This window comes from Thamnophis elegans, chromosome 5 (genome assembly GCF_009769535.1).
Source record: "Thamnophis elegans isolate rThaEle1 chromosome 5, rThaEle1.pri, whole genome shotgun sequence".
In the NCBI taxonomy this organism is placed as follows: Eukaryota; Metazoa; Chordata; class Lepidosauria; order Squamata; family Colubridae; genus Thamnophis; species Thamnophis elegans.
In genome coordinates this window covers 27,973,945-27,986,462 of record NC_045545.1, presented here as the reverse complement: position 1 = coordinate 27,986,462, position 12,518 = coordinate 27,973,945, and the positions used below count along the sequence as shown (strand labels likewise).

Sequence of the window (12,518 nt, the reverse complement as noted above, 5' to 3'; positions counted from 1 at the left end):
TGGGCTGTTTCATAAAGAGGCTGTTTACCCCCTAATCTGAACAATTTCAGTGGCAGTTGATTTGCTTTCAGAATTAAAACACTGATGAACTAGCTAAATAAATATCTTTGCAGACAATAGCACAACGATTGCATGTCTGTTGTCTATGACCATGTACATTCAGCAACTACCTTGTACATTGTACACAGATTTTAGGAACCTTAAGGTACCCTGTTGTAAAATCACACCCTTTCTTTGTGAAATAGAAGTTCAAATTTTTCTGTACTTGTAAATATTACTTACATTTAGGGTTTCTGAGATCTAACCCGTACACAACTCAATCTCTTTTTTTAGCCATTCTTTTGACCTTTACAGAATGCTAATGTCATTAGTCTGAATGGCATGCTGCAGTATGATCATTACCAGTTTGTCAATAATCACTAACAACAGTGAATGAGGAGTACCTGTCACCACCCCATTCTATTGATCAACGGTTTCTTGGTTGTATTTTATTGTGACACAATCTAGAGTCCAAGGAGAAAAGGAAAATGCTTTTGCTTTGCTTGTTGACAACTGTGCCAGGCCTTGAAAACTCAAAATTTTACTCCAGTAATTATTGCTATATTCATCTTTTGTAGTTTGTTAATAGTAATTTTATTAAAAATTACAATTATAATGATAAAATTAATACCAATTAAAAATAAATTAAAATGTAAAGTGCAGAAAAGAAAAAAACAGAAATAAAAAATAAGAGCATAGTGAAGAAAAAGAAATGTATAAAGAAATAATGTCACCCTTCATCACAACCATTTTAATAACTTATCTTCTTTTCTTAAAATACAGCAAATGGTCTTTCCCCCCCATATCTTATCTCTTTATCTATGAACAAATCCTTAAAATCTTATCAGTTTTCATCAGAAAAGTCCCTTAATGGTTATCAGATAACAACATACCTATATTAACCTTGATCAAATAAACCAACTTTATATTTTTTCCTTTTACTTCCATCTTGATTAGTCTATTCAAATAATGTTGTAGAACTTTTCATTTTTTTCTCTGTCTCTTCTCAAAAACTCTTTAATAACTTTTAACAAACTTTATTTGTACATCCAATATATGAAAATTATTCAGGTAACTCTCTTAGTTTGATATTTGTATATTCCTTTTTATTATTAAGACATCGATCACTTTCTTTTGTATGTTCAATGCTTTAGTTGCTTCTAGTTCCCTCTAGTGTCCAATTTTTAAAGTCATGCATAAATATGCACATACACACATATATTTGTTTGAACATATAGATTTTACAACCCCCGGTATGCCCAAATATGGGAGGAAGATCACTACTTCCATTCTCTGTCCTTCGGCTCGTCACAAGAGACCATCCAGACAGAAACCCAATATAGCTTGAAATAGATCTATTCTAGTCTCCCTTTATTTATTTATCAGCACAAATACAACATTATATGCTAGCTGATGAGAGCTAAATAGCTTGAAATAGATCTATACTAGTCTCCCTTTATTTATTTATCAGCACAAATAAAACACACACACACACACACACACACACATATATTTCGCCAGAAGGATTTTTTATAATTAATTCCAAATCTTATAATAATTAATTCCAAATCTTATTTCAAGTTTATCTTAGTCTGTTTGTGACTTTCTAAAATCTTTTAGAAAATAGTTTATTTTACTGTTTATTAAGTCCTTAAGTTTGTATTTAAAATTACTTTTTCTAAGATTTGAAGGAAACTCACTTTGTACTATAATTCTTGTCAGTCCCAAGATTCCTAACAGCTGAAAAGCAATCAACAAGCAATTTCCAGAATCGATTAGAAAATGTGAACCTAGTGTCATTTCAAAGGCACAGATTGCAGTTTGAGCAAGTTGGCTATTCCCTCATCTCCCAGAGCATTAAACCTGCTGGAGACTTACAAGGAGCAACTGTCTGGAGAACTGGAGGGTGATCTCAAGCCCTCTTCCTGTCCAGTGGCTCTTCATTCCACTGCAGTTGCCAGCGTTGCTTTTCATGGGCTTTTGTCTTCAGTCCACTATTTCTTCCCTGGAAGACTTTCCTTATATTTTCTAGTTTTAATTGCAGCAGATTTAGCAGCTAGATCCAATACACCTTTAGAAATACACCCCTATTCATTTCAGTAGAAAGCATTTACCTGCTTGGATGCTATACTTATCAGAAATTTCCCATTTAAACCATATAATGAAATCTCTGGGTGTGTATGAGTTCTGAATCTCAGTTTCAGGAAATATCCCATTCAATGAAATATTCTTAAAATATTGGCTGAAGGTTTCTCCCTAACAAACACATCAGTTGAAGAAATATGATTGTTTTTGGCTGTTGCTGATTTTAAATATGCACTCAATATTTTAGATTGGCACCCGGTTCTATTAAAATAATAAATCAAAATCTACAGAGGTTAGATAAACTTAAAACATCTAGAATCTGCTGTTGCTATCAGGTACGTTTAACAGTCTTTGCCATAGTGGACTAGAATAAAATCCTTAGGTTGGCATAAGGTGGCACCCTAGTGTTTGGGACTTGCAATAATTCTCCTGTTGTACAGCATGAATCACTGTTGCTTAAAAGCAATAAAGACAATAGTGATTGCTCATGTAGAACATGCCTCCCCCAAATCACCTTGGGAGGTGAAACATCCTCTGTATGTCTTGAAAACTATTGTAAGGCTCTAGCAAAGCAGCAGCATTTCTCACTGGCAATTTAGTACTGTAGCAATAATGCAGAAGATAATAGGAGAATGAAATTGCCAAGAAGTCTCAGAGAATATGATGTGCAGCCATTGATCTACCCTTACTACAGGTAGTCCATGACTTAAGACTACAATTGAGCCCAAAATTTATGTTGCTAAGTACGACATTTGTTAAGTGAGTTTTGCTCCATTTTTCAACCTTCCTTGAGTGTTAAGTGAACCACTGCAGTTGTTAAATTAGTAACATGGTTGTTAAGTGAATCTGGCTTTCTCATTGTCTTTGCTTGTCAGAAGGTCATAAAAGGTGATTCCTGAACACTGGAACTGTTACAAATGTGAGCCAGTTGCTAGGCATCTGAATTTTGATCATGTTACCATGGGGATGCTGCAATGGGCCTAAGTGTGAAAAATGGTCATAGGTCACTTTTTCGATGCCATTGTAACTTTGAAATAAATGAACTGTTGTAAGTTGAGGACTACCTGTATTTTGAAATAGGTCACCCCTACTGATTCCATTAGGTCCCACTCTATGATATAATTAAAATGGAGTTTCTGCATGATTTTTCCATTGGGCAGTTCCATACTACAAGTTAACTATCACTCCGTCCCCCCAAATATCAATCATTTAAACTAGCTGATTAAACTGTAGATAGGGAAGGGAATATGCATAGCCAAACCATTAGTAATTTAGTGGTCAGTACAGTTAGTCCTTGACTTATGACCACAATTTCTGTTGCAAAACAAGACAGTTAAGTGAGTTTTACTCCATTGTGCTTATTCCATTGCCATAGTTGCTAAGTGAATTCTTCCAGTTGTTAAATTAGTAACATGGTTGTTAAATGAATCTTGACTTTGCTTGTGAAAAGATTGCAAAAGGTTATCACATGGCCCCAGGATACTGCAGACATCATAAATATGAATCAGTTGCCAAGCTTCTGGATTTTGATTATGTGACTACCGGGATACTGTAGTGATCGTAAGTGTGAAAAATGGTCGTGTCACTTTTTTCAGTGCTGTTGTAACTTAGAATGGTGAATAAACGAATAGTTGTAAGTTGTAGGCTACTTGTAAAGATGCTGTATAACAGAGTGTGATGGCTTTGAGAGAGAGGGATTGGTGCCCTCACGAGAGGCCCCACAAAACAGGGCATATCCCAAACAGCTCCTCTGTGATTCTGGGTATTTTTGCATCCTTCTGCCTAAACCAGAAAGAGCATACGTGTTTTTGCATTGTTTGACTGTGTTTGAGAGAACCACCTTCCCACCAGCTGTCTTATCTGTCACCTCGAAAATATTATTTTTGAAGCAGTCTGTGTGAGACTGTCCAATGGGGTAAGCAAAGCTGGCTTCTGGGAACACATAGTTTCTGTAGAAGTCAGTCTTCGTCAGAGACAACGGGGAATAATTTGACATGCCTTTATTCAAAAGGCACTCTATAACTGCAACTTATTTCTTTTTATACATTCTGGTATTTCTTTTTATTTGCTAGAAAGAAGGGGAAGGATTGCCCTCTTACTGCCCTCTACATTAAAAATTCATTGCAGAATGTTTACACCATTACTTGTGGCAATTCCCTCCTAGATTTTAAAATATTGGATTTCTAGGATTTTAGAATTTGGGGAGACGGTCAGTGGTTCTCCTCTAAATAATCACCCCTCCAGGTCAGGAAATGATAAGATCTGGGGATTGGCTAAAGAGAAACTGTTTTGATTACAACTCCTCTCTTCATTATGAAAATCTTATATATGAAAAAGAACATATGCATTTCAGAATCATGACGTCAATTGTAATAGATTTATGTATTTTGGGCAGTTTTCAGACAATATCTAAGCAGGTCAAAATGGCAAGTAGGTTTTAGTCAGAACTTTCTAAAGATTAGCTAGGAGACCTGTTTGAATACTCTAACAATATGAGCTCATGAAAATATATAACTCTTGAAAAATGGAAATTATGTGCAATGGTACTCATCATTAATTTGTTCCAGGAGGTGCCAAAAATGATGAGTACCAAACAGATATTTCTCATAAGAAATAATGTAGTGAGTCACAAGGTAGCCTACACCAACTAGATCTAGCTAGTGCTTTGAGTACCAAACAATAGTACCAGACAAATTTTTTGCGTCAAAATGCTTTGAGTACCAGATTTTATGAGTTTCAAAGCAGTTGAGTACCAAGATACCACTGTAGTAACAATCTGCCTTCATATTTCAAAGGGTTCCCATCAAAGCATTTGAACCAGGGCTGACACTTTACTGGGTTCCTTGTGATGTAGGGTTTCCTGGCTAAGTAGGTAGGGCTGTGTCCCAAGGTCATGTGATCAACTTTTGCAACCTTTTGACAAGCAAAACCAATAAGGAAGCCAGATTCACTTAACAACCGTGTTACTAACTTATCAACTGCAGTGATTCATTTAACAACTGTGCCAAGAAAGGTTGTAAAATGGAGCAAAACTAACTTAACAAATACCTCACTTAACAACAGAAATTTTGGGCTCAGTCGTGGTTGTAAATGGAAGAATACCTGTATTTCATCCTTCTAAAATTACTATAGTAATCAAATACTTCCTAGATTGTGCTGAAGGAACTGAAGTCAGATCCCCACATATTAACATCCCTAGAAGCAATGCTCATTATTTATTTATTTGGGCAAAGAAATTTAGAAAATTACTTCACAACTGTTGGCAGTTAATACTACTTTCCATGTATTGCTAGTATGGTATGCAGCAAAATAAATTAATTCATTTTTCTCTTTGGTACAAGAAAAAAACTTGGCAAATCTTTGGAAAACTAAAATATATATTTTTAATTAGTTTAATGATATGATACATTTTAATTTTGCCTTTATTCTAATTACATTGTTTTTATTCATACGTTTTGTCATTTCTGTTTTATCTTGCTATAAGTCATCCCCAGTGCTCTGTGGAGAAATAAAGGGAATATAAATAAGATTATATCTATTTAAAGAGAGAGGGGGGCATTAGAACAGTGCCTTAGAATCACATCTGGGTTTATTTTTTATGAAAAAAAATGTTAAAAACATCTATACCAATGTATGTAATTTAAGAATCTAAATATGCACTATTGAAAAATTAGCATAGAAACAAAGAATGTTGAAGAACTCTTCATCTAATTATTGATTTACATTTGCTCTCGTTTTTTCAATTATATTAACAAATGTTTCCTAATCATCTTTACAATAAGTTTAAATATTTAATATTGTTTTTTTTTTATTTTCATTTTTCTTTAAAATTGTAATTTATTTATTTAAGCACACTTACTATATCTGACTGTCCATCTACCAAATGGAAGTCTTAAAATGTAAGCAGTGTATGTATATATATATGTGTGTATGTATATATATATGTATGTGTATGTGTGTGTGTGTGTGTGTGTGTGTATATATATATATATATATATATATATATATATATATATATATATATATCAGTATATATATATATATATCAGTATATATATATATATATATATATATATATATATATATATATATATATATATATATATGTAACAAAATGTAACAAAATGTAACAAAAAAGGCAACAGTAAAAAATATTGGGTTTCTGTCTGGATGGTCTCTTGTGACGAGCCTAATGACAGAGAGTGGAAGTGTGACCTTCCTCCCATACTTGGGCATACCAGGGGTTGTGACTTTAGTGACTTGGGCATACCAGGGGTTGTGACTTTACTTTAGTCACAACCCCTGGTATGCCCAAGTATGGGAGGAAGGTCACACTTCCACTCTCTGTCATTAGGCTCGTCACAAGAGACCATCCAGACAGAAACCCAATATTTTTTACTGTTGCCTTTTTTGTTACATTTGTTATATTTATGCTGATAAATAAATAAAGGGAGACTAGTATAGATCTATTTCAAGCTGATGATATATATATATCAGTATATGCACAAACACATATGTTTGTATCAGCATTATCAAAAGAGCAGGGTTTCATCTCCTCTTATTATTTTTATCATTACTTCTTGTTGATGTTTATCTCTTGTATTGAAAACAAGATAAGGTCCTTAGGATTCATGATTAATCTTTCATCCAGACCTTCTACAGGTCTTTCATGAAAGCAAATTTATCAAGGAAATGGTTTTTAAAACACAAGAATGTTTGGCAAAGAAGTTGCTAAAACTATAAAGTAGATACTGCAGAGTGTACCTTTATGATTGATTTCCATTTAAGTCAGACGGACTGCAGTGTGGTCATTTTTCTAACCCATCACTATTCTTCCTGCAGCAGTTTTGCTATCTGCAGGGTCTCTGAATTATAGCAGTCCATGTCTCTGTTACCTTTTACACAAATTACTTACACTGGTTTCTTTTTCCATGCAAATTTATCAGTTTTACAGCCCCTTGTCTCCATGTCAGGAAACTCTAGCAGACAGCACAAATTGATAAAATGAGTTAATTTTATAATGTTCCTTTTTTCTTAACTTCATTCACCAATTGTACAGGAAATATAGTGCAATTAGGTAGTAAATAAGTTTATTTTATAAGTTAATTTCTCTTTAAGACTAATTCCAATTTTAATAACATTCATTTTTCTTCTTCTGTGCTCTTAAAATGCATTGTATCAGAGTGCACATGGATTCAACAATACCAAGGGAACAATATAACAATATAAGGATTGTATTCTTAGTGCAACCTGTTTTTATAGGCTATAGCCAGAACCTATCTACTATTTAATGTATTGTAATTTAGAGCCCGAACCATTCTTTGCATGTCCAAAGTCTCAATTTCATTCCATGGCATGGGTGGAAAGGACCTCAGATCATGATAACCTGTTTTGTAGCCAAGTAGGACAATGATAAAAATAGTTATAACGAAGAGAGTGTTTTGTGATAATAAATATTGCTTGTGGCGGGAGCGGGGAGGGAGAATGAGTGGTGGGGTGACAGGACACAGACCATCTACAGATGATCATCCCTGCAGTGGAGAACCTCAGTAGACCAAACTGAATCAGAAGAGCTGTGTTTACATGTGAGTTTGCTGTTGAGAAGCCCTTTGAGGTCCAAGGAAAATTGTGGTGTTACGTTAAAATGGGCATGCTGTAGGAGCTTTTTAAAAGTGTTTTGAATTATCTGATTGTGATGTATATATCTAAGTTTGAATTTTTGTGCAGTTACTTTTTAGCATTTGGTTTTCCTAAGTAAAATCTTATTTTCTTCAAGTCCTCAAGGGGGTCTGAGTCTGAGACACCCTGCTGAGGCCATGCCAGTTCCATTTCTCATTTTCTTCCACCAGAATGAGAAGGGATTTTAATGTGTATTATCTCTGCATTTCAGCTGTAAAAGCTATTGTTGCAGAAGCTCATCTTAATGTAGTGGCTACTGTTATCTAGTTCTCATCAATTTGTTTTATTCAGTGATTTTCGTATTTGTCACATGTTAAACTATTTTTCAGGTGCTACATGACCAGGAGTAGATCTGGAGCAAACTCCATAGTCAGTGTTGATAATTGCAGTTGTCCTTGCAGTAGAGCAGACGGTTTTGTTTTTCCTAGATCAGGATTCATTAAAGCAGGGTTGTCAAACTCGCAGCCTGCAGACCAGATGCATCACACACTGGCCACACCCATGCCCAGTTTAGCGAAGGGGAAAAAAAGTTGCGATACGTCATGTGATGCCACCATGACTACACGAGTTTGACAGCCTTCATTAGAGTAATATAAATGTATAAATGAATTATTTCATTTATTTTAATGGCCTTTGTTTAATACATATAACACTGCATTGAAAAGAATTAAATGGATAAATAGGCAGCATCATCGGTTGTTGTAATTTAATGATACTTGCATATTGCTATTTTTGCAAAGAATTGTTCATATGTAATGTCAAAGAATGGTTTGACTGCCCATGGTACACAGTGCCCAGAACAGTATATAGCAGCAATGGCGAAACTTTTTTGGCTCATGTGCCATAAGTGAGGGCATGCACGGGTGTGCCACACCCATAATTCAACACATGACCCCCCCAGTGCACATGCGCACATGAGAGGTGTGACCCCCCCCCCATTTTTTGCATTCTTTTTTCGCCCTCCCCAGGCTCTGTATAGGAGCCTGGAGAGGGTGAAAAGAGCCTCCCCTGCTCCCTTGGAGGCCCTCCGGGGGCTTCAGGGACCTTCAGGAGGCTTCCCTGAAGCCTCCAGAGGGCTTAAACCGACCCTACGAGCAAAACGGAAGTCCGTTCCCAAACTTCCAGTTTGCTCATAGGGCTGGTTTTTGCACTCTGGAGGCTTCGGGGAAGCTCCGGAGGGACTCCGGGGAGTGGGGCGCTCTTTTTGCCTTCCCCAGGCTCTTATAAAGCCTGTAGAGTGTGGAGAGGGCAAAAATGGCTTTTAAAAAGGCTAAACTCAGCTTGCCAGCATACATATGCACTGGCCAGCTGACAGGGCAATGCCTCATGTGCCCTGACTAATGGTTCTGTGTGCCACCTATGGCACGCGTGCCATATGTTTGCCATCCCAGATATATAGCTATGAACTGCTCCATTCAGTAATGAATGTGTAGCTGTAAAACCTTCACTAATTACAACTGAAAGTATAACTTTATTTGCATTCATTGATGAAGAATAGTATGCGATTTAATACCTGTGATATACATTCAGCGTGAAGAATATGAATTTGGGAATAAGCATTATTATATGCCTATGATTGAATAACCAGTTTTGCACAGTGTTTTTATTTTCAATAGTTGAAACCCAATTGAAATATACACAATAAATCTTAATTCTTGAAAAAAATAGTTTCCTTATAAGGCAAGGGCAGATTTTAGATTCTTATAAAAAATTGTGTTAACTGCATATGTATCAGACAATGTAATGCTTAACTGTAAAGACATTTAGTGACATCATATGTGAATATCAAATCCATATTATTGACAGAAATAGATTCATGCCTTCTTTTACTCTGCACAGGAAAAAGTTAGAAGTATTTTTGTTAATATATAAATAAATTGCTTTATTGCATGCATGTGATAGTCAAAGGAAACTATAGCAAGTTACAAACATAACCATTTCACAGAACAATAAGTGGTGAAAATTGGTTGAAAGTTTCATGAAGTTGCCCAATGTATCAGTGATGAGGAAAGTTTTTCAGAAGTAGCACTTCTCATATAGTATTAACAAAGGAGGGTATTAAAATATATTAGTAAAAGTTAGACTTTCGTTTTACAAAAAAATAATTGCAAGGAAAAGATTAAATGAAAAATGCCTTAATGTTATAGTGCCAGCTATCGCATATCTTTCGATTTCTATGCTGGGTCAAGTCATCAAATGAAGGAGATAATTTTTCACATCATTTCCTAACTTTTTTCTCTTTTTTTCCAGCACCAATAGCTGCAGGAACAGGCCCTAATTTTTCACTCTCAGATTTGGAAAGTTCTTCGTATTACAGTATGAGCCCAGGAGCAATGAGGAGATCTTTACCAAGCACTTCTTCTACCAGGTAATTTCTGTGTAGTATGTTTGTTGAATTAAAAGGTTGTGACATGATAAGTGTTTGGGGTAATCAAATATGGGTAGAAATGGAAAGCTACCAAAAGATGTATAGAGTCCTATTGTGTAGCCGACGGCACCCGGAGAAGGCCCACCCTGTGCGATCTTATTGGGCGCTGGGAGGTATGTTGCAGGAGGCGTCCTAGGCCATGTAGGGCTTTAAAGGTGATAACCAACACCTTGAAGCGTGTTCAGAGACCAATAGGGAGCCAGTGCAGCTCACGGAGGATAGGTGTAACATGGGTGTATCTAGGTACACCTAGTATCGCTCGCGTGGCTGCATTCTGGACCAATTGTAGTCTCCGAACACTTTTCAAGGGCAGCCCCATGTAGAGCGCGTTACAGTAGTCGAGTCTTGAGGTGACGAGGGCATGAGTGAGCATTTGGAGTGCCTCCCGGTCCAGATAGGGCCGCAACTGGTGCACCAGGCGAACCTGGGCAAAATCTCCCCTGGTCACAGCTGACAAATGGTGTTCTAATGTCAGCTGCAGGTCCAGGAGAACACCCAAGTTGCGGGCCTTCTCTGAGGGGTGTAAAATTCACCCCCCAGGTTTAAAGGTGGAATATCTGGACTATCTTGGGGGGGCAGCATCCAAAGCCACTCAGTCTTATCAGGGTTGAGCGCCAGCTTGTTCATTCCCATCCAGACTCTGACAGCTTCCAGGCACTGGCACATTACTTCCACCACTTCACTGAGTTGGCACGGGGTGGACAGATACAACTGGGTATCGTCTGCATACTGATGGTATTTGATCCCATACCGACGAATGATCTCACCCAGCGGCTTCATGTAGATGTTAAATAGGAGGGGGGACAGGACCGAACCCTGCGGCACCCCATATTCAAGGGGCCTAGGGGTCGACCTCTGTCCTCCGACCAACACCGACTGTGACCTGTCAGAGCAGTAAGAGGAGAACCACCATAAAACGGTGCCTCCCACTCCCACCTCTTCCAGCCGTCGCAGAAGGATACCATGGTCGATGGTATCGAAGGCCGCTGAGAGGTCAAGAAGCACCAGGATAGAGGAATGTCCTCTATCCCTGGCTCGCCAAAGATCATCGGTCAGTGCAACCAAAGCGGTTTCGGTGCAGGCCTGAACCAGGCCTGAAACCAGACTGAAAGAGATCTAGACATACCCAGATTTTCAGCCTCTTTTTTGAGGGAAAAAGGTGCGTCTTATACTCCGAAAAATATGGTATGTACAATCATCTTTAAAAAAAATAAATAGCAGTAGCCAACTCAACAACTATGGCACTGCAGTTACTTTTAACCATAAGATGCAAGTGCAATCTGTGCAATAGCATCTTATGATATGTTATTATTTTTGCCTATTGTAAACAGACCAGATCCTGCTCTTGTGCCTCAGCATTCCTCACAAAAGTGAAAATAGGAAGAGAGTGCTAGATACACTGCATTGAACTCCTGGATAAAAGGCGGGGTATTAACCTAACAAATGAATCATAGTATTTTTATTTGATCTTTCAAGAGTTACATCATAATATAGGTACTTCTTAACGTGTAACAATTCATTTAGTAACTGTTTGAAGTTAAAACAGCATTGAAAAAAGTGACATGACCTTTTTTTACATTTATGACCATTGCAGCATCCTCATGGTCATGTGATGAAAATTCAGACAATGGGCAACTAACTCATATTTATGACGATTGCAATGTTCCAGGATCATGTAAAACACCTTTTGTGACACTGACCAGCAAAATCAATTGGGAAGCCAGATTCACTTAACAACTGTGTTCCTAACTTAACAACTGCAGAAAGTTTGTAAAATGGGGCAAAACTCAGTTAACAAATGTCTCTCTTAGCAACATAAATTTTGGGCTCAATTATGGCCGTAAGTCAAGGACTACCTACATGAACCACCTTTGGCTATTAATTTGTGATAACTGAATTATATTCATTCATGGTCCTTTCTCCAACTAGGGGTGGGGGGGGACTTAATATGTATCAGTAATCAGTACATCCATTTTTAGAGTTTCACTTTTTTATGAGTCCCAAGTACTGTGTATATAATTCTCATTAATTGGACGTAGTCTAAGGCTATTTTCTTCTACTCCAGGATTGTTAAAATAGACATGTTATCAGTGATACCTGAAAGCACAGCTGTCATTCTTATCTTCTTCTACAAATACCTGATACAGATAAGAAGCCAAGTAAAATAGTATCAGTAATGAATAGCTGCACAGTATGTTTCCTGTTTCCTCATATTGCTTTTGTAAGGCAAAAAAGTCTTAAATTATTTACTTCTAAATGTATTTACTTGGAAGCATATTTATATTGA

The 12,518-nt window shown here is 36.9% G+C and overlaps 1 protein-coding gene across 4 annotated transcripts in view; it reads left to right on the top strand.

The window, feature by feature from the left end:
- NFIA (nuclear factor I A) overlaps positions 1 to 12,518 on the top strand; it is a 322,795-nt gene that overhangs the window by 222,650 nt on the left and 87,627 nt on the right. For all 4 annotated transcript variants that reach the window (XM_032218140.1, XM_032218139.1, XM_032218138.1 and 1 more), the window contains exon 5: positions 10,054 to 10,171. In XM_032218140.1, the coding sequence (XP_032074031.1) occupies positions 10,054 to 10,171 (118 nt within the window). The remainder of the gene's footprint in view (positions 1 to 10,053; positions 10,172 to 12,518) is intronic.